This window comes from Drosophila melanogaster, chromosome 2L (genome assembly GCF_000001215.4).
Source record: "Drosophila melanogaster chromosome 2L".
Classification (NCBI taxonomy): Eukaryota; Metazoa; Arthropoda; class Insecta; order Diptera; family Drosophilidae; genus Drosophila; species Drosophila melanogaster.
In genome coordinates, this window is record NT_033779.5 from 22,308,498 (window position 1) to 22,329,931 (window position 21,434).

The following is a 21,434-nucleotide window of genomic DNA, read 5'->3' on the forward strand; positions in this document are numbered from 1 at the left end:
TGTAATTCGATTTTTTCTTCATCAAGCCATCGCTTCAAAGCTAAACTGGAAAAATTTGGGCATACCTAACTGAATAAAAATTTGCATTAGTGCGTTTTTGCATTCTATCCAGTTCTTTGTTTTAATTTCAAGTGTATCTAGAATAACTAGAATAAATGTCAATGCAACTGATGTAATGTTTCCCTCAGATGAATAAATATCTACTACAAATTTGTCTCGGCAATGTTCCGGGTTAGGTGCCATTTTAAAAGGCATTTTGGTGTTTCTATGTTCTGTTTTGGCCAAATTGCATATGTTGCATTCGTTTATTATATTCTGAATTAGTAGCTGGCTATTTGGAATAAATCAAGTAAATAAATAAAATTTAATAAAATAAATAATTTTGTCATTTTCTGTATAACAGGGTGTAACAGTTTCTCATGTGATTGAAGTATGATTTCTTTGAATTCGGCGTATGAACGAACCAACGTTGTTCAATAGGAAAGGACTGCGAATTACTTTTGGGTAAGTGGTATTAATAATTTCTATGTGTGCTCTTTGAATAATTTTAAGATCTACATCGATCTCAATATAAATGGTAATGTTTCTATGAGTAAAATGATCAAGTAAAATTTGTTTGGGCTTTTCAAGTGTTATTATATCATATTGAATTGTGGTAATGGAGTTACCGAATATTATTGAATGCTCTACTTTATTTTTATGGGATTTAATGAAGATTAATTGTTTTTTAAATAATTAATTAAAATAATTTTAGTTCTTGATAATGCATCGGAAACAGAATTTTCCTTCCCTTTAATAGAATCGATTTTAAGTTGGTATTCGAATAATCTAACTCCTCATCTTTCTAACTTAGCATTCGGTTCCTTTAATTTATGAAGCTATCTAAGAGCTTGATGTCGAAAAGTTTTTCTTGCCTAAACTATGACGAGTAATTCTTTTTCGATAGCTCTGTAATGTAATTCATGTTCATTGATTGATCTCCTAATAAAGGATATTGGATTTGAGAACGAGAAATTTATTAATTTAACTGGCATTTGTGGTTAAATTTATTTATTTTTTCGAAATCGGGTTATAGGTTGTCTTATTATTAAACCTATATGTTTTTTTGAATGACTCTATGTACTTAAGGTTTTGTGCATCTATCGTTGCACCCATTTTTAAACATTTGGTCATTGGTTTTGCTATGTCTGCGCAATTTGGGATACATTTACGATGATAACCGGGTAATCCAAGGAAAGCTCTGCATTCTTTCACCTTTTTTGGAATTGTATATGAATCTATGGCTTTATTTTAAGAGGGTTCGGTTTTATACCATCATGGATTTCGATACATTTTGTTGTTTTTTGGTACTACCCAGGTAGGATTCATTATTCCCTGATTTAGCAATTCCTGTACTGGGTTTACTACTTCAATTTGGTGTGTTTCCGGAAGGGGGTATTGTTTTGAATAAATTGGGGAGTTATGTGTTGCATTTAGTACCTATTTAATGGTATTTGTAAATGTCAGTTTATCTCCTCCTTTATATTGAAGATTTTTAAATTTATTTAATAAACTTCTCAATTTAAAATATTCCTCCTTATTTAGATGATGTAATTGATATTGTGAAAAATCAATTTCTTTTTGATTCCTGATATAAATCAGGATTGTAATTGGATTGGTGTTTTTTGGATATAAAAATTCTGGGTTCTTTCCGATTCTGAGGTAATTAATTATTTATTAATTTCTAACTGATTGCGCATTTGTCAACAATTTTCTACCAATTACGATATGCTAATTATCGTAACTGTGTACATGAAATGTTTGATTTATTTTTAAAATACTATTGCTGGGTAAGATAATCAAGCTTTTCGAAGTAGTAGGCATTTGATGTTAAAACTTCACATATACTATTTTGATATGTATTTTCCATTGATCATATTATTTGTTGATCCTGTATCTAGTAGGCATTTGTATGTGCACCCTTTGTATACTATTTTTATGTATTCGTGTTGTCGGGGCCGTTGACCGAAAATTTTCGTTTAGTTCAGAACCATTTTGATATATATATATTTTGATATATAATATTTCGTTATTAATTTGTACGGGTTGGATCGGTTGTTGCCCTTCATTTATGAACCCATGATTTTGATATGGATTGTATTGATTTTGGTCATAATACTGTTGTTCGTAATAATTAGGTTGGACTTGTTCGAATTCATGTGCGTCTTGGAATCTCATTTCGTCAATAGACATTTTGAAGTTAGAATTCTTAGTTGTGGAGGCTTGTTGTATTGTAGTTGAGGGTATGTATTTCTTATAAAATGTGCTGTTTGAGGATTTTGGATTTGTTGGAAATGACTTTTGGGAATACTTGGTTGAATGCTGATATATGGGCTGGACTTGAAATAATTGGGTGGTATTGATTAAAATTAGGATGGAAGGGTTGAGAATATTGTGGGTAACTTGGTGGATATTGATACAAATACCCAATTGTATTGAAGTTGTGTGATTTTGAATTCAGATAAGGATTTGAGTTTTATTACGGATTTCGAGAAATTTGTTCAATCCAAAATTATTATGTTCTTTATAAATTCCCTCACTCTGTGCAATAGTAAAGTCTGTAATATCACGATGAGCCAAAATATTGTAGTAAATAATTGTATTGGTAGTTATAAGAGTCACTCGTGGAGTCAAAAAGGCATACCAGATTCGTAGAAAAGTATGTAACAGTCGGGAGAAAGCGTTTCCGACTGTATAGAGCTTACATATGTATAAATATATTTGATAGGGATCAATAGCCGGAGTCGATCTGTCCGTGTCAACGTCGAGATCTCAGGAAATATAAGAACTAGACGGTTGAGATTAAGCATACAGATTCTAGAGACATAGACGCAGCGCAAGTTTGTTGACGCATATTGCCACGCCCACTCTAACGGCCACAAGCCGCCCAAAACTGTCAGTTATTAGTCGATTTGACAAAAACTTTTTGCCACGCCCACTGTAACGCCAAGAAGCCGCCGAAGTGGTCACGCCCACACATTTGAACAATTTTTAATTACTTCTCATTTTATTCCCCAATATCTATCGATATCCCACAAAAATGATAAAAATTTCGCGTTTGCATTCATACTAGCTGAGTAAAGGGTATCTGATAGTTGGGGAAAACGACTATAGCATTCTCTCTTGTTGTATATCTGTAAGTTCATTGGATGAATTGAATTTCCTCCCAATTTTTCCTTTTTTTATTTTTTTTTTGTTTGTTGAACAAGGTGCTTGTTAAAGAAACTACAATTGAGCCAAGACAATTTTATAAAACTACAAAAAGAAAAATTATTTAATCAAAATAATAAAAATTTAATTAACCCCAAACTTTTCAATCACCTTCCAGTGCCTATGCCCGCCACCTTCCAGCCTCCACACAAGTCATCAATGTTTTCTACACACGTAGCCTCCTCAGTTGTTTAAGGGATCACAAAGTCTAAGCTTCGCATGTGCCGTGTTGTTTTAAGTGAATTTTGAGTTTTATTGTCGTAAATTATATAATTAGTTCATATACAATCATGTAAGTACAACAAATATTAATAAATATTCTTAGTGGCATGACCATTAGTAAAATATTAATTGAATTACTATATTACTTAATCTAAGCCTATGATTATAGTACCAATATTAATTAAGAATGATCTATGAATAACGATTTTAATCATTTTAATAATCCAATGACTGGTTAAGGCTCTAGGCAAATTACTTAAACAAGTGCTAACGAACATTACATTGACTGCATTTCGCGCGGGAGTATACATATACATACACATTTTTATGTACGCACATGTATGCCAAGAAAATGGCTTAAAACTAAATTCATGTAGAATTTGTATAGTGCACGATAAAAATGCAACCCAAATTCAACCATAAGCACATTTATTTTGATGGTCTGCAGCACTTCGCAAGTTTTGAAACCAATTCGGATATTATATTTTAAATTTCCTTTTCGTTTAGTATTCACAAAATCCGACGATTTTAAACACATATTCATATTCATATAGATAGTTGAATTGAAACTGTTTTCCAACCAAATTGGTTGGAAATTGATATTGATGTGTGTTGTGGATTGGAAAGGAGGATGTGTCGTGTTGCTACGCGTGCATCTTATGAAGAGTGTTGGGATTTATATTGATGTACACATAAACATACGTAACAATTTAAGCTAGGGCTAAAACAGATTAAATAAATTCGAGTTAATAAAATAAAATGGCTCATTATGCACGCTTTTCGTATAATTTCCCGAGCCTATAAAATATGTACAGTATGAAGTGAGCATACACCACATGGCTTAAGCTTAGAAAAAAATATCTTTATTTTTTATTGTACAAAAAATTAATGATGTGATAGTTGTGCGGATGATCTTAAATCCTGCTCGTGGAAGCATTTTTTTATATCATGAACCTAAACAGGTGTCGAATTGTTGTTGGATAGTTTGCTGTTATCACTCGATCAGAATCTATATGCGAAAACAATTTTGCCCACGGCCACTCTACTTCAAGCCACTTCAACTTCAAGCCGCCCACACGTTCGAAAAATTATTTTATTTGTCTACAGTTTTTTTGACAATTTTAATCGATAACCTAATAAAATGAAACAGTACATTTTTCTTGTGCTCTCCCACTATCTGAGTATCCGGTATCAAGAAACTCGACTATATCGTAATTTCTTGTCTTACCTCTTAAGTATTAAGTATTACCTAGTATTAAAATATATATTTGAAATATGTATGTATAAGATGAGTGCTGTGTTTCTCATCTTCCTATATATTATGAAAATTACAAGCTTAAAGTTAACCGCTTAAGACAGATCACCATACGCTCCCTCGATTAATAATTACCTGGAAAGCCTGTTGAGCCTAGATTTTCTTCGCATAAAGTAAATGTACATTTTTTTAACTCTATGCCGCGGAAAAACGTTGGTAATTTGGAAAAATTATATTCCGCCTACAAAAGGTAATCCTTTAAGTAATCCAAATGCTGTGTGATGGTACAGGTGTTGGAGGTGACCTGGAACAACGGACAGACGGCGATGACAGAAATGGGGCGGAGTCATTAAGAAACCATTATAAATGAGGATTCAGTTTGGTTTTATTAAGATTGCAGCGCTTTCTAATTCGGAAGAAATGTTACTTAACTACTACTTAACGAAATTCTGAATATTGTCAACAAAATCTGAAGAAAAATCAATGTACAAAATCTTAACAAATTCTGCAGAAGTTTGGAAAGGTGTGAAAATGAACTTCAGCAAGGTTCAAAAATCTGAAAACAAATTAGTAAAAAAAAAGCACATGTAATGTTTTAATGTAACCAGGGAGTACAAAATGTGTATACATTTCAGGTAACCATGAAAGCAAAGTAATATTTGAAAAGAAAATTAATTAGCTTCCTAGGTCACATCCCCAACCGTAGATGTCTATGAGCAAACTTCTTTGCCCGAATTCGGGAGTCAAGGGAGTCAAGGGAATTGGAGACCTATGCGGTTTTCAGGCACTACCGGTCCACAATAAAGTGGGGAAAACGCATATGCGGTCTTAGCCACTTATTTCTCATTTTGGACTGGACTTTGTTAAGAAGGTAAATGCAAATATTATTTTCGTAAAGAATTCTCTAGAACATGAAAGCGGCACAATAATGATAATTGTATTATTGAATCGTCGAGGGCCTTGGCAACCGGGACCGGGACATTTGCAGACCCTTATCAAGCCATTCCTTAATAAAATCGCTACTATCCAATCCGATTGGGAACGCGTAATTATTAAAAATAACCTTTTCCCAATGGGCGTATCGCATAGGTCATAATCAGAAAATCGAGATAACCTTACAACAACCGCGTGTGTGTTTTCGATAAAAAAGGACATTGTGAAAATGGCAATAAGAAAAACGTATCGTTATCCATTTTAAGAAACTAAAGAACGCTATTGACGCTGAATACTTTACAATACTTCAAATTATGGGAAAAGCTCCACATTTTACAACATCGGACCTTAAATCGTAATTCCATCAAATCGAGTAATTAGAGAAATACAGGGAAACCCCTGAAATATTTTTTAATGACGAACTGCATTTCTACAGAACTACAGAACTGCATTCTGCACCACTCGGACTGCAAATTGCACCAAATTTTTTCCAAAGGACAATCGATGATGCTTTGCGGAACAGATCTTAAATAAACATGCTACGTGTATGTCGATGACGTCAGTTCTTCACAAAAACTAAAGATCATCAAATAAGATATAGAACAGAGCTTAAAAAGTTTATAAAAGCCGGCATCAGGCAGTCTCAAGAAAAGTAAATCGAGGCCTTCCAATCACCTACGTTGATTTACCAAAACTAATATTGCCATCATTCATAGTGATGATGCTCTCTCGTACCTTTTAACTGTTTCCGTAATCAAAAATAATCGCGGAAGCAGACTTCTCATCTACGAAAATCTTTATCCGGCCAAAATAAATTTCTATCGTTTCCCAAAAAAAAACGTTTTGCCACGCCCACTCTAACGCCCTAAAACCGCCCAAAATTGATGGATATTTCTTCATAATTTTATTAGTCTTGTAAATTTATATCGATTTGCTAAACAACTTTTTGCCATGCCCACGCCCACTAACGCCTTAAAGCCGCCAAGACGGTCGCGTCCATACTTGTTTTACAAACATGTTTTACATTTTTTTTTCGTTCTATTCCCCAATATCTATGGATATCCCAAAAAATTTATGAAATTTCAATAGTCGGGGAACTCGACCATAGCATTCTCTCTTGTTTTATCATACATCGCGTAGTCTTCTGAATCCCCAGATTATTTTCATCAGCTAGACAGACTGTTTTCGATAATGTGCCCTAGATTTAAATCTACCCGGAACCACGAGATTCACAGATGAAAATCAAGTATTCTCTTTATAAAAAACGCGAGTGATTAAAAACTAGCCAAATCTATATGATCTGTTCTGTCTCTCAGTTCTTTTCACATATAGTACGTTTACATCTGTTTACATACGCTTATAAATGTTGTACTTACCTAACTTCAACAATTTGTTTAATATGTAATTAGAACTAATTAAATCTAACTCAAATATTCTTAAAGGGAACTTGGGATAAAAAAAAAATTAACTGCATCCGCTGCATACATAGCTCGACCACCACGTCTCGCTGAGGACCTGGTTGCATAAGAGTGCCGCCGCGGTAAAATGATTGAGACAATGAGATGTGATTAGGGTGAATGCTTTATTAGAACTGAACTGTGTACATAACTTCGTATACATGCTTCACTACTTTGAGTGGCAAATGAGAGCAAGAGAAGCTTGCTCCCTGAGAGAGTAATAAAGTTGCCAGACAGATGATACGCAATCTTATATTTCCAACACTTTTGCTTAAGATCAACATCATCTGTTTTGCAATTACAAATTTAAACAAATCCAAGTGATTTCAAAAAGCCACAATGCTTTTGCTTTGGTTAGTATATCTGCGACATTATTCTGAGTGTTAACATATTCAACAATTATTTCATTTTTGTTAACTTTGTCCCTTATAAAATGATATCTGACATCAATGTGTTTTGTACGCTTGTGATTAATTGGATTCTTGGCAATACTCGAGGCGCTCAGATTGTCGCATAGTAGTTTCAATGGCCCCTTGTCGAACCATCCCATCTCTTGTAAGAGTCTTCTTAAAAACACTGCTTCTTTTGCTGCTGTTGATAAGGCGATGTATTCAGCCTCGGTGCTGCTTTGGGCGATGACGCTCTGCTTTGATGAGCCCCATGAAAATGCACTTCCAGCCATAAGGAATGCATATCCTGAATACGACTTTCGGTCGACTTTGTCGTTTGCCCAATCTGCGTCTGCGAATTCCTTGACCAGCTCGCCGGTCTTCATGTAGATAATGCTCAGGTTGATTGTCCCACACAAATATCGTAGCACATGCTTTGCTGCTGCTTCGTCTTCGTGGTGAGGATCTGTATTTCTCTGTGATAACTTGCTGACAGAGTGCAATATGTCTGGTCGACTTACTACTGCTAAATACATAAGCGAACCAATTAGTGATTGAAAATGGGTTAAATTTACCTTTGCACATTTCTCATTTGTGCAACCAGATTCATAACCAGGGTCAAATGGGGTTCCCACTAGTCGACAGCTTTGCATGCCATACCGTCTTAGTAGATTTTCAATGTAGCGCTTTTGACATAGCTTTATAGGACCTGTTTGTCCCTTTCGGCTTATTTCCATCCCAAGGAAATATCTCAGTTGGCCGCCATCCTTCATATCAAACTTTGTTGCTATGCTCCCTTTGATGTCTTCTATGTCGCTTTCTTTGGGAGATATGATGATCAAATCGTCAACGTAGACAGCTATATAGCTAAAACCGTTTTGTTGCTTCTTGTAGTATAAACATGCCTCGTTCTTGCTTCTTTTAAAGCCCATATTTTGAAGAACTTCATTTAAGGCATCGTTCCACAGTCGTTCAGACTGCTTAAGCCCATAGATTGCTTTTTGCAACTTAAGGACTTTTCCAGGATTTTCCTTGTCAACGTAATTTTTTGGTTGTTTCAAATAAACATCCTCCTCAAGGTCGCTGTTTAGGTATGCGTTTGATATATCAATTTGATGCATGTGAAGGTCTTTTTCTGCAGCAACTGCAAGCAGCATCCTGATGGTCTCGTACCTGATTACCGGGGAATATGTTTCCCAGTAGTTCACTCCAAATTGTTGTCCACAACCTTTGGCAACAAGTCGTGATTTGAATCTCTCTATTTCGCCATCCTTGTCTTTCTTGATGCGAAATACCCATTTTGATCCAATTGCTTTTGGGCAGGTCTACCAGTGACCATGTATTGTTGGCTATTAACGCTTCATACTTCGCTCGCATTGAATCCTGCCAATTTACAATTGGCCCTTGAGTGCTTGCTCCAACGACTGCGGTGTTTCTTCATCTTCCTCGTAATTCAAATATTGAAGAGTTTGATACACCTTTTTCGGCCTTCCTGGTTGGCCAGTTCGTATGAACTTTGGTCGGCCTGGCCTTCGCTGTTGTGCCATTAGGGTGTCATCTGCAGATTGGTCATCAGAGTCGTCATTGGCACTGACAAACGTCCTGCCCTCATCGCTGTCGTAAACGGCTTCTTCATCGTCAGTACTGCTGGCTTCAGCTAGCAAGTGACGTTTCAGCCCATAAAAATTCATCCAAACCAGCATGTATTAAAAGACTTTTGGCCATTTCCACAATTGTGCGGTTTGCACGTTCAGCAATTCCGTGTTGCTGAGGGGTATACGAGACACTTAACTGTCTCTTTATCCCGCATTGGCTTAAACAAAGATAGACGCGAGTTCTTTTCTCTTAACTTTGTTTTATTTTTGGTTACTTCACTTTGATCACTTCACGAATACTTTGTAAACGAATCAATACATTTCTTTACGCGTAGGGCCTGGGCCCATAACCAAATGTTTGCATAAGAGTGCCGCCGCGGTAAAATGATTGAGACAATGAGATGTGATTAGGGTGAATGCTTTAATAGAACTGAACTGTGTACATAACTTCGTATACATGCTTCACTACTTTGAGTGGCAAATGAGAGCAAGAGAAGCTTGCTCTCTGAGAGAGTAATAAAGTTGCCAAACAGATGATATGCAATCTTATATTTCCAACAGGACCACCTTGGGACTTACCTTGTGCATGGTGTATTCTTCTAAACCCCAGCCACTCGAGATGTATGTCATTACTTTAGACTTTCTTCTACACCCGTCACTCGAGATGTATGTCATTACTTTAGACTGCTGGGACTTGATCAGAACGTAAAACAAGAGAAATGCTATAGTCGAGTTCCCCGACTATCAGATACCCGTTACTCAGCTAGTGTGAATGCGAATGCTCAATTTCATCATTTTCTGGGATATCCATAGATATTGGGGAATAAAGTTATAAAAAAATTTCCAAAGTGCGGCTTGGCCATTTCGGCGGCTTTAGGGGGTTAGAGTGGACGTGTCAAAAAGTTTGTTGGCAAGTCAATGGAAATGTACAAGACTAACAAAATTATGAAAAAATATCCAACAATTTTAAAGAAACGTGGCAGTTATGTGCGGCTTGTGGGCGGTAAGGTGGGCGTAGCAACATGGATCAACAGACTTGTAGAATTTGTATGCTGACTCTCAACCTTCTAGGTTTTATAGTTCCTGAGATATCGACGTTCATACGGAAAGACAGGCAGATTTGGATATGGCTAGATCGATGCGGCTTTTGATCCTGTTACATACTTCAACGAATCTAGTATACCATACCCTCTTACTCTACGAGTAACGGGTATAACAAAATGCCTACACACATTTGTATCAACTACATACATTTAGCCTAACATTATATACTTTAAGTGAAATACGAATTAAAAAAAATTGCCTGATGTTCCATAAAACGATACAGGGCAACAATTTAATACAATTAAGCCAATGCACATTAGAAATAAGAATATTTAAAAAAATATAAAAGAATACAAAATTATGTTGTCCAGCATGACTGTAACTTTATATGAACCGAAACGATTGTTAAAACGAAAAAAATCTATTACCCATTTTTGAGCTAATAAGCTTTTTTATTAGTTATTTGTGAGCAATAAAAGCCGAGTTTTATGTAGCGATTTCGAACGAATATGATTTTATTGGTTTCAGCGAACGAGATTCGGCATCGGTGCAATATGTATAAGTCACGAAAGCGAATGATATTGAGCGACCTAGTTGCAGAGCGGACAGCACACCGCGAGGCCAAAGGTGTAGGTGTAAGAGAACTAGAGAGGGCGTGAAAAAGGGCAGCTTAGATAACGGAGATATTGATATTGCTTCACAGCTGAGGTGTCGCTGAGTTTAACTGTCTCCAAAGTTGGCTTATCTACAAAGTATAAATTTAGGAATTGCCATCAATTAGCTTTCGTAAACTACGTAAAAATAAAATAAACATAAATTGTTTGAAATCGCAACAATTAACCGTTTAAGAATATCCAATAAAAAAGAGTATTATTCCAACGTTTTGGTGACCCCGGCGTGATATGAATTTAAGCAATATGTAATGCAAATTATTCACCTGTGCGTTGGTGGTCAACACTTTGTGTCTGCACTATTCAGATAAAATTAAGGGCAGTAAACATTTAAAGTAACTCCGTTGGGATTGCATATTCATGAAGAGTTATATTTGTAATCGAACGTAGCCAAATAACGATTATACCGCTAATTCTTCTTTTCACTCATCTCCCCGCTTGTCGCTGTCTCTGCCGTTTCGTTGTTGTTGCTGTTGGCATGGCTGCTGAAAATTCTGGAAACTTTACTACTGATGCAAACAGGGTGACAAATTTCAAGCTCAAGGCGTCTGCAATAGAGTGGAACGATTTCGGGGAGATATTTCATAGCTCACCTCGCCCCCCGTTCTCAATCTTTGCTGGCGGCATTTATTAGTGTGATTTTGACCATCACTACCGTTCACTCCGGAATAGGGTACCGTTGATACCCCTCCTGAGCTTCCAAAATTCACTAGAGGGTATGCTAACTAATAAATGAAAATCCTACGTGGGAATACTTGGCATCATTTCTTGAGCACCGATGCACGACGCTGGCGATGCGCCAGGCAGCCAGTTGGGAATTAATCGTACATATAATATGTCTAGGTCAGCCTTTCTTGCCACACATATTAACCGTCCGACATGTGTTTTATATAATGCTACTGGGCGCACAATTTAGAATTGTTAGAGGATAAAAAAGACTGGCTCTTTGTATAAATTGCCTTAAGAGTATTGAGACAGTTCAGCTCCGGCCATTGCTGTACCTGCGGATCTTGGCGCCACACTAGGCCTCACTTCGGAAAGTTATCCTCGTCTTCGTTCCGACAGAAGAATCTTATTCCCATCGGTATTTTTTGCCTCATCCTAGCGTCATGAAACAGCACCACCACTTCAGGATTCAGGATTATTCTTATACGATGTTCTGAAGGCTGGCCCAGATTATTCTTGGCTTTTGTCGCATCCAGTTGCAATCACAGTAGACATCTGTGAAATGTACCGGTGTGTCAGGGTTTCGCCTAATGATAGCTTAAGGTCATCTGCTCGTATTTAAGCTGGATACTGTTACGTATTATGGCAGGAAGCCTGCAAGTAAAAGCTGTCCTGGGATAACAGCCTTCCTTTGGCGCAAGATTCAGAATGACCTGATATATGCTGTATTTTTGTGCATGCCTTGGCATGCCTCATTCCTAAGGGTGACCAGCTCTACAAGCTCAGAATTAGAGATTCAAGGTTTTTGCGATGCCATCGTTGAATCTTATGGAGCCTGTGTGTAAGTTTCTATGGCACGATCGCACAGAAGCCACTAACTTTGTTAAAAGTTTCGAGTGACCCCTTTGAAAGCCCTACCCGTGCCAAATCTTGAGCTTTGCGGAGCTGAACTCCTAGCTCGACTAACAGCTGAAATATGTAAATTGAACGTATTTGAAGTAAAATTCTACTGGTGGAGCTGCTCAACTGTGGTGCTTTCTTGGATCCGGGAGGAGCTATAAAGATTCAACGTGCTTGTAGCAAACCGATTACTGATATATTATATCAAAATATTACTGATCGTCGGCCAAGATTTATTTTATCGTTGAGTTTAGGTAGAAGTGAATTTATGTTTGTCTTTCATTTATATTTATTGTTTAATGTTATCCCTAAAATTTTTTGAAGTAACGATAGGAACTTGTCGTTGCAGCTTGGACTTTATGTTGAAATAGCAATGCCCCTGAGAAGGAGCCCCAATTCTCCAATTGTTTAAAACGTTGTCTATTCTAAATTTTGTATTTATGTTTAATGAAATTTATTATAAGGAAGAAGTCGTCGTCGCATGCTTTAAATTTTATTTCTTGGTGAAGGATTATTATGTTGGATAATTTATTGAAAGCTATGAGGAATAGTATTAAGGATGTGGGTGAACCTTGGATGATTCCATTGAATAGGGGAAATGGGCTCGATGCATCAGACCGACGTTGACAAATTATGAAATTTTTTATATAGTTGATAATTTTCATTCCTGTCGTGGGTGTGTTTTTATGTGCACACCTACTCGATCGAAGCCTTTTAAAAAATCAAGACTGACGAGGGACGTGTGAATTTTTGTCTTCATTATGAGATAGTCTAAATGGAGTAGACAATCCGCAGGCGACTTGCCTTTTTTAAATCAAATTGGTTTTCGTTAAGTAGGTTGTTATCTGATACAAAACACTAGACTTTTTTTAAAATGTTATCTATCGATTTTGCTAAACAGCAGTTGAAAGAAAAGGTTTGGTGTTCAGATTGTTGATTGGAATGATTGCACTTGTTTTAAAAGCTCAAACTTTTGTAAAACGTTTTCATATTTTTAGTCTAAATTTTCTATCGCTCACAAGCCCTACAAGCTGCTATGACCACACTTTTAAATTTTTTCTTATATTTTTATAAGTCTTTTAAAGTTTCATCTATTTGATAAAAATCTTTTTTTCACTCCTACACCCACAAACCGGTCAAAACTGCCACTCCCACACTTTAGAAAAATGTTTTGATATTCTTTCATTTATGTATAAGTCTTGTAAGTTTCTATCGATTTGCCAAAAAACTTTTTGCCGCCAAACTTAAAACGCCAAAAACTGCACCGCCTACACTTTTGAAAAATGTGATTTTTTTTCGTTATATTGTTTTTCTTCCCAATTTCAATCGGTATATAAAAACGACTTTATCTACGCCCCCCTCACGCCTACAAAAAAAGTAAAATGATCACGCCCACACTTGCATACTTTTCAATCAAACTCTTGACCTTTTGATGTTTTCTATTTCGATGAGTATGTTTATACTTGCAAACGTTAACACCTGATTCTTGCATAATCCCGTCGAGCAATTGTCCTTTTCGGTGAGGATTCAGTTGCCTAGTTTAGGAAAAATGTTTCTCCGCATCAAGCCTGTGCCTAAAGGTCCTTTAAGTTAAAGATTTAAATGCTCTATTACATTCAGTTCAATACCAGAAGCTGTAAACTCGTCGGTGAAGTGAAACCTATTTGCAGTACCGTATTTGCATTGATTTCCTGGTTCACCTCGACTTCGATCGTGCATAATGAAGTGTGATGACCTAGTTGTCCGCATCGAAAGAATTTATTATCTTTCTTCTTACAATCCATTTTTATGTGGGACGGATCCTGCATTTAAAGCATTTGCGAAAAAGCTCTGGTTTGTAATCTTGTAAGATACCTTGTATGTGACTTCGATCTGCACCTTTAGGTTAGTTCTGGTACAACATAATTTTGCTTGCCTTTGCGTCTGAAACTCCCTTTTTGAATTTCTATACTTATACTTATTCTTTTTTCTTTGTACAAGTTAACTAAGTTAACCGGGTGACGGCTACGACCGATCGTCCGAAGACTCGCTCCGGCCAAATTGCTGACACAGCGTCTGTCCGGAAGCCCGTGCATAGCCGGCAAACACTACCCGTTGGAGTGGCCGCTATGAGTTTCATATTTTGTTAGCCTTAAGTTCAGTTTGAATTTGCATTTATCAGAATAAAGATCGGCAGCTCGTCAACTCCGACTAAGCGTCGTAAAACATATTTTTATTACTTACTCTGCCAGACCACAAGGCTGGCAGTTAAAAGAGGAAAGTTCCTCTTAACGTAAAAAATACTCTTCTGCTCCCCGGACTCCACGGAGCAGCCAGCGAAGGAAGCCCTTCACCTCTGGAGGAATCCTGACGACGACAGTATCGCAAGACGGTGCGATCAATCTTTAGTTAATTTACACATATTCATGTAGGGTGTTTCCTTTCCTTTGCATACCTAACTTGTGATGAACCTTAACAGACGATATTTTCGAATGTTAACCTGACAAACGCGACATGGCATCAAAGTTTTAAATTTCATACATACAGTCTTCTTTTACTGCTTGCCAGCCGTTTTCAAAAAGGTTATCCTAATTTTTGGGTTGCACCCCTTTAGGTGCACTGCTTCTTAAGAATACTCGCCAACTCTTCCAATTAGATTTTCCTTCAGACTCTTCAAGCTTAAAAATCTTTTGCCCCTGGTTGTCTTCAACCAAGATCTGCTTCTCCAGACTCCACGCTGCGTAAGACTCCGGGATGCTTAAGACTCCGCGTCCTCCAGATTTCGTCACCTTGCCTCTGCTCCTGCAGTACCCGCCTCACGATCGGCTCTGCCCGTCGCTGCGCACAACGCCTTCTGCAGATCAGCTTTTCCAAGTTTGCAGTTCACCATGACTGGTTGGACCTACGATGCTCTGCCTCTTAAGCTGCAGCCGATACTTCCACAAACAATTCCCTGGCGCCTTTTCCAGATAGTCTTTAGTACTCGCAATTATCGAATACTGCTTTTCGTTGTCTCATTTCATCATACGGATTATCGAATTTCTTTGACCACCTTCTTTTAAAAAAGAGCACACATTTGACCTTATTGAGAATATACGACATTTTTGTTTAGGGTCCAGAAGAACACTAAGAACATCAACTCTTGTTATTCTGTCCAAAGCCCACCCACTTAGAGAGTATGTATGTATTAGCATGTATTGGGTTGATACTACAAACGGTCATAACTTTACACTTGGAGCCATTAAGTTTATTACATTATAACAACACCATATTTAAAAGATATCTAGATCGGATTGTAAGTCCAAATAGCAGGAAATGTCCTTATGAGGCATAATTTAACATCGTCTGCGACATAAGTACACGCGAATGTTTTATTACTAAGGGAAGGTCGTTAATAAATAGGTACAAATAAGCGGACAAAGGTAGCTCCCTTTTGGGACACCGGATGTGACTCAGAAAATACAAGAAAGAGAATTTTAATGAGGACCCATTGGTGTCTGACTGACGGATAGGCTTGAAAACAGTATTCTTAAATATTGTATTTTTTAACCCGTTACTCGTAAAGTAAAAGGTTACACTAGATGTGATGCAAAGTATGTAACAGGAAGAAGGAAGCGTTTCCGACCGTACAAATTATATACAGGGTACGGCACCATAATTTCCTTTTTTCAGAACTATTGTAGGCATCGGAAAATATATATTTATATTCACAATGTAGGTACACGTCTTAAGATTTTATTTATATTTTTTTGAAGATGAAATCTGATAGGTAACGTCCCCCATTATCCATACATTGCAATAACTTACTTGCCGATTGTTACGCCTCCAAATATCCAGGAGGTCGCTTTGACTCCAACTTGCCTATATAAAATAAAATTTTAGGGAAACGAGCAAAAATGGGCAAAAGCTATTACTTTACCGCCAAAGACCGTCAAAACTGACGTTTTTAACTTTAGTCAGAAATTGTCAGAAAATTAGTTATACTCCACGAAACACAGGGGACACGTTAGAATTTTCTGTAAAAATACACATAAATTGGAAGTAAAACAACACAGAAACAGTACAACTACACATATATTAACTACATACGTTAAAAACAACATACCTTGGAATTGCATTCTCTCAATCAGCTGTTTAACCCTTCACCTTTAAAAGCTCATAAAACGATTTGGCGTTTAATGATGGTGACTGCACCGTGTCGGGACAAAACTTTGCAGTATCCCCTCTGGAACGGGACTAGCGCTCCGCTATGAGATCAACTAACTGAATGGCGCTCGTGGTGGCGATTCGTGGTGTAGAAAGGCGTCTCAACCTAGCAGTGATTTGTCACACGTCACTAGACTGAGACACAAGTCACTAGACTGACTTGTGACGGAACATCTCGACGGACCAATCGTACTCCTTGCAAACTTTCACGGCTGTAGCTCCCTTGCTGCTAACGCTGCTGGGCGTTGCTAACTCGTCTTCTCGTTCTTCTCGACTGTGCCGCTTCCAGCGCTCGGAATGCCTTTAACGGTATTCCTTCTACACTCTATTCTTCAATTAATCTTTAGACTTTGTTTCTCAAAACTCTTTTCTACAGATTCCGTTTCTTCAAATTTTCTTTTTAGGAACACTGTCTCTCAACACTCTCTTCCTCCAAGCTTTGCGTTACGCACAGCCGTTGCTAAGTTTGATTTGTTGCTAAGCTTGAAATGGCAGCAATCAGGCCTTCCTTCCGCAGTTGACATATGCATTTGGGCGGAGTTAGCTCCGATAGCTCACTAAGGGGTTTTTACTTCTTGAATGAAAATCTTGTGCAGTTATGTTTTTGGATATGTTTCTTTAAATCGTCACATAATTGGAAATCCGTAATTTTCATGTAAAATTTCTAAATTCTACTGACAGTTTTTGGTAAATTTCAGATAAATCATAAATAAATCCAAACCAAAGAAGAAAAAACCACGAACAATTTTAAAGTTCGTACAAAATGGGGGAACGTTTCTATAGGTAAGAAATTAAATGTTCTTTACGTAATTGTAAAAGTTAGCTGCATATGCGGTCTTTCATTAAAGTAACAGCCACATAAATTACCATCTTTAGAAATCGATAAAAACAGATATGTCCTGCTTGGACATGTTTTGCTCTTTATATCCGTTACTCGTAGAGTAAAAGGGTATACTTGATTCGTTGAAAAGTATATAATAAAAGGAAGCGTTTCCGACCATATAAAGTATATATTCTTGATCAGGATCAGTAGCCGAGTTAATCTGGCCTTGTCTGGCTTCCCCACCGTATGAACGTGGAGATATCAGGAACTAGTTTGGGTTTAATTATACAGATTCTGAAAACCTAGACGCAACGCAAGTTTGTTGACCCATGTTGCCACGCCCACTTTAACGCCCAAATCTGCCACGCCCACAGTCTTGAAAAATCGTTTGATACATTTAGATTTTTGCATATGTCTTGTAAATTTATATCGATATGACAAAAACTTTTTTCCACGCCCACTCTAACGCCCAAAACTACCATACCCAAAAATATAAACCGATACACCAGAAAAATTATGAAATTTCGCGTTGGCCTTTCCGCTAGCTAAGCGACCAATAAGATGGGTCCATGCCCATCTTTGGTCGGTCTGTCAATCCGTTAGCTACAGAAGCTATAGAAGCCACTTCCAAATCCTTGACAAAAACGTCTTACTCAGCAGTTATGAGTGAGGAATTTTGAAATTGTTATGTCATGCCGGTAGGATTTGCCATGCCGGTAGGATATAAACAAAACCACTTTAGACGTAAAACTTTTGGCGTCTTGTGGGCGTTAGTATGCTGGTGGGGAGTCAACACTCTAAAAGAAAATTTAAAAACAATTCACAGCTTTTCTTACCTTGCTTACTCGTATTTTTGTTTGATATCAGAAGTTTATCTTAAGAGGATAATCTATATTTTGCCGAGCTAAGAGTTAATAAATATAGCTTTTTATTGCTGTTTATCCGATATACCACCGTACTTTCCAAAAAGTGGTAGAGCTAACCTAGCTTCGGTAATAGTCGGAACTGGAATTATTGCGGAATACGTTTGTTCATAACTCGTTGATTGTCAAATATCCAAATTATATATATAAAATGTGGTCAATACCTGTTTAATGCTGTTAGACTAACAAAAAGTGAGAAATGATTGCTTTAAGAGCGGCAGAGAGTCAAGATTACAGATTATCATCTATATTGGATAAAATCTATTATAATCGAACCATAAAACTCTTTAGAGTCCCCCGACTCCTTCAAGTCCTGGCAACGACACGAAAACATTTGCCCCAAAAAGTGGTTGCAATTGTTGCAATTAATAAGCTCCACTTGCAGCTGGTGGGCGTGTCTGGCAAAACACAGTAAAGATGGTAGATGGATCGGTGGTGGAGCAGCTGCCATTTTCGCGATTCACTTTGACTGGCTGAGATTAGTCCTGCGGAGCGGCAAGGAAGGACACATGTTTAATGAAAGCTGTCAGTTGAAATGTGCTAGCGAGTTGGCAGTGTTCCGCTGCTCCCTCGCCAACTTCTTCCCAAACGTCCCCAGGCAGCTGCTTTGTCAAGTGTGAATTCAACACTTGTGACTTGACATTTTTAGGCGAAATGCAGCGGCACCGTAGACCCAACACCCAGGACCCAACAGCCAACAGCCCAGAAGCCAAGAGGCAACAAAAAGAGGCAAGCAACATTAACCGTCTCGGCAATCTTCATAAGTTGCGTATGCCATAAACTCTATAGAGTTTAATGTTTCGACTACAATAGACTTTATCCAATACAGATGATAACTTGTAATCCTGACTCTCTGCCGCTCTTAAAGCAATTAAAGCAACTCATAGTTAAATCTACAAAGATTTCTAGTGAATCTGCTTGAAACAGAGAAGTTTAGCCGACTAACCAAGTCGGGTCTATCAACTTCACCACGAATAAGATTACAAATAAACACTGTTCAAAGCATCGTTAGCTAGGGATGGTAAATTAATTAAAAGTAGTCTACTAGAATAAGGAGGTAAAAAGAGGTTTGCATCCCAATTTAGGTGCCGCACGGTCAACAGTAAGAAGTTTTTTTTGGACCGATACAATGCGGTCCGTGTAAACTACTAATGTGTACTCCAAACATGTGATCCATTCCTTTGACTCCATTTATATACATAAAACCAAACACCTCTAACCACCATATTGACAATAAGGTCTAGAACAACACCAATATCATCACCCTGAATCATTCTGTCCAAAGACCACCACCTTATTTGAAAGTTATCTAGATACCCTTCTTCCTCTTCACTACTCTCGTTATTGTCTGCGCAACGTTTTCTGGCGCGTAAGCGAGGCATATCTGTTCTGCGCAATGATCGAAAACTGTCCGACCCAATCTCTTTTCACAAAATCAGAATTATGCGTAGTTTTTAACTCTACACGCAATACCAATACATTTTGGAGACTTACATATTCTAGTCCGCATACACCAATACTAATGCGACCAGACTACGTTCGGCAGAAACTCTAACGGTTCTCTGCCGCACATCACAGGAATAGAAAAGGCGCCTGCATGGCGCGTGCCAAGCAGAAACACGCAATTGCTAGAAATGTCGTTAAATTTAAATGATATTTATACACTGCGCGTCATCAGATGAGCGCCCCCTGCGTGGCTCCGTTTCTTCTAATGTTCTGTATTTTGCCATTGCATGAAAATCTATCAATGTTATTGTTTTTTGTTCACTGATATCCCCTCTCTCTTTGAGGATAAAAAAGAGGTACTGAGAAGAACCGCTATCTTTTTAATTCTGCTTTGCTTTTACTGCTTTTACTTTCGGCGAAAAATTGGACACGTATATTCGTATATTGCATCATCCGATTAGCGCCCCTCAATGCAGTTTTGAATGTCTTCCATAATTTGAAAGGTAGGACAACAAAATTTTGTATGCTGTTACGTTGAAAATTTTGCTTTAATTTGCATTAAAAATGGGAAGAGGAATGCTGTTATCCTTGCAGGAAAAATCCGAAATCTTAGCTTTCTATGAATGCGGGCTGTCTTTTCAAAAAAGTGCAGAAAAAACCGGCAGACATCGCAAAACTATAGCCAATTTTATTAAAAACAAGTAAACTTATGGAAAAAACTATAAAGGTGGCAATAACATCGTCTTTAACGCGGCAGATCGCATGTCCATACCTTGCAATTCCCACGACTCCTCCCCCAAAATTCGAGAAAAAAGTGGTAAAAGCCCGATCAAATCGTTGATTCAAAGGGTTATTAAGAAAGCTAAACATTTTAAACACGTTTAATTGATCCAAACAAGACAGTCCAGTCACGGAGGAGAAAGAGGAAGTTAGATGTTTAATTCAACAATTGATAAGTGCCAACATTATAAAACCCAGTTCCTCTCCATTTGCGAGTCCAATACTACGGGTTTAAAAGAAAAACGGTATAGACTGTAGGGGTATTATATATCCTCTTAGTTAACTAAAACACACAAAGGCAGGAGTTGGACTCTTTGATTTATTTGTTACTTCACGTGTTCAGCTTTAGCATTCGACTGACTCCCTCTCAGTTTGCGATCTGCCTCTATGCTTGTTGCTACAGGGCCGATGTTGCGAAACAGAGAGAATGCCACCCGAAAGCGAACAAGTACTTAATGTTTATATACTATGTTGCTATTATGAACTGAACTTATGTATGTGTACCTCTACAATTCGCCTACTACAATTCGACCATCCTGACATTTAAGATCACCTGATCTTTTCGAAATTTCCAACTTATAACTATTACATTGTTCTTAGCCGCTATTTGTTACATTTTTGTTTTTTTTTTTTTTCTTTTTTTTTACTTTTCTTATCTTTAATTATACAAATTTACTTTCTACTCCCTATCCAATGTTTAATATTTTGACTACTCCAGACACCTTGATATGGATTTTGCGCCAATTGAAAACCTTCAACATCTTTAATTAAAAACCTATCATTTTTCAATACCTTCTCTATTTCATATGGACCCTTATGTTTAGGTATTAGCTTTCTAGCAACTCCTCCTGTACTATCGAAATTCTTAACCATAATGTAATCTCCTACTTTGTACT

General features: G+C 37.4%; 1 protein-coding gene across 4 annotated transcripts in view, besides 18 other annotated features; it reads left to right on the forward strand.

Annotated features, from left to right (window-relative positions):
- Positions 1 to 2,650: part of a mobile genetic element that runs on past the window's edge.
- Positions 258 to 21,434, forward strand: part of Marf1 (Meiosis regulator and mRNA stability factor 1) — a 60,042-nt gene continuing 38,865 nt past the window's right edge. For 2 of the 4 annotated variants that reach the window (NM_165415.2, NM_165413.2), the window contains exon 1: positions 3,430 to 3,541. Coding sequence is in view for 1 of the 4 variants with exons in the window: in NM_165414.2 (NP_724393.2) it covers positions 17,330 to 17,349 (20 nt within the window). In the remaining 3 variants the exon portion in view is untranslated. Of the gene's footprint in view, positions 350 to 403; positions 505 to 3,367; positions 3,542 to 17,264; positions 17,350 to 21,434 lie in introns of those variants that run through there. The other 2 variants (NM_001259203.2, NM_165414.2) reach the window with 2 other exon arrangements.
- Positions 2,681 to 3,168: a mobile genetic element.
- Positions 5,818 to 6,311: a mobile genetic element.
- Positions 6,474 to 6,778: a mobile genetic element.
- Positions 7,176 to 9,658: a mobile genetic element.
- Positions 9,813 to 10,212: a mobile genetic element.
- Positions 12,613 to 13,226: a mobile genetic element.
- Positions 13,496 to 13,679: a mobile genetic element.
- Positions 14,359 to 14,573: a mobile genetic element.
- Positions 15,389 to 15,880: a mobile genetic element.
- Positions 16,001 to 16,634: a mobile genetic element.
- Positions 16,159 to 16,534: a mobile genetic element.
- Positions 17,487 to 17,876: a mobile genetic element.
- Positions 18,500 to 19,609: a mobile genetic element.
- Positions 19,088 to 19,184: a mobile genetic element.
- Positions 19,614 to 19,967: a mobile genetic element.
- Positions 20,733 to 21,434: part of a mobile genetic element that runs on past the window's edge.
- Positions 20,792 to 21,434: part of a mobile genetic element that runs on past the window's edge.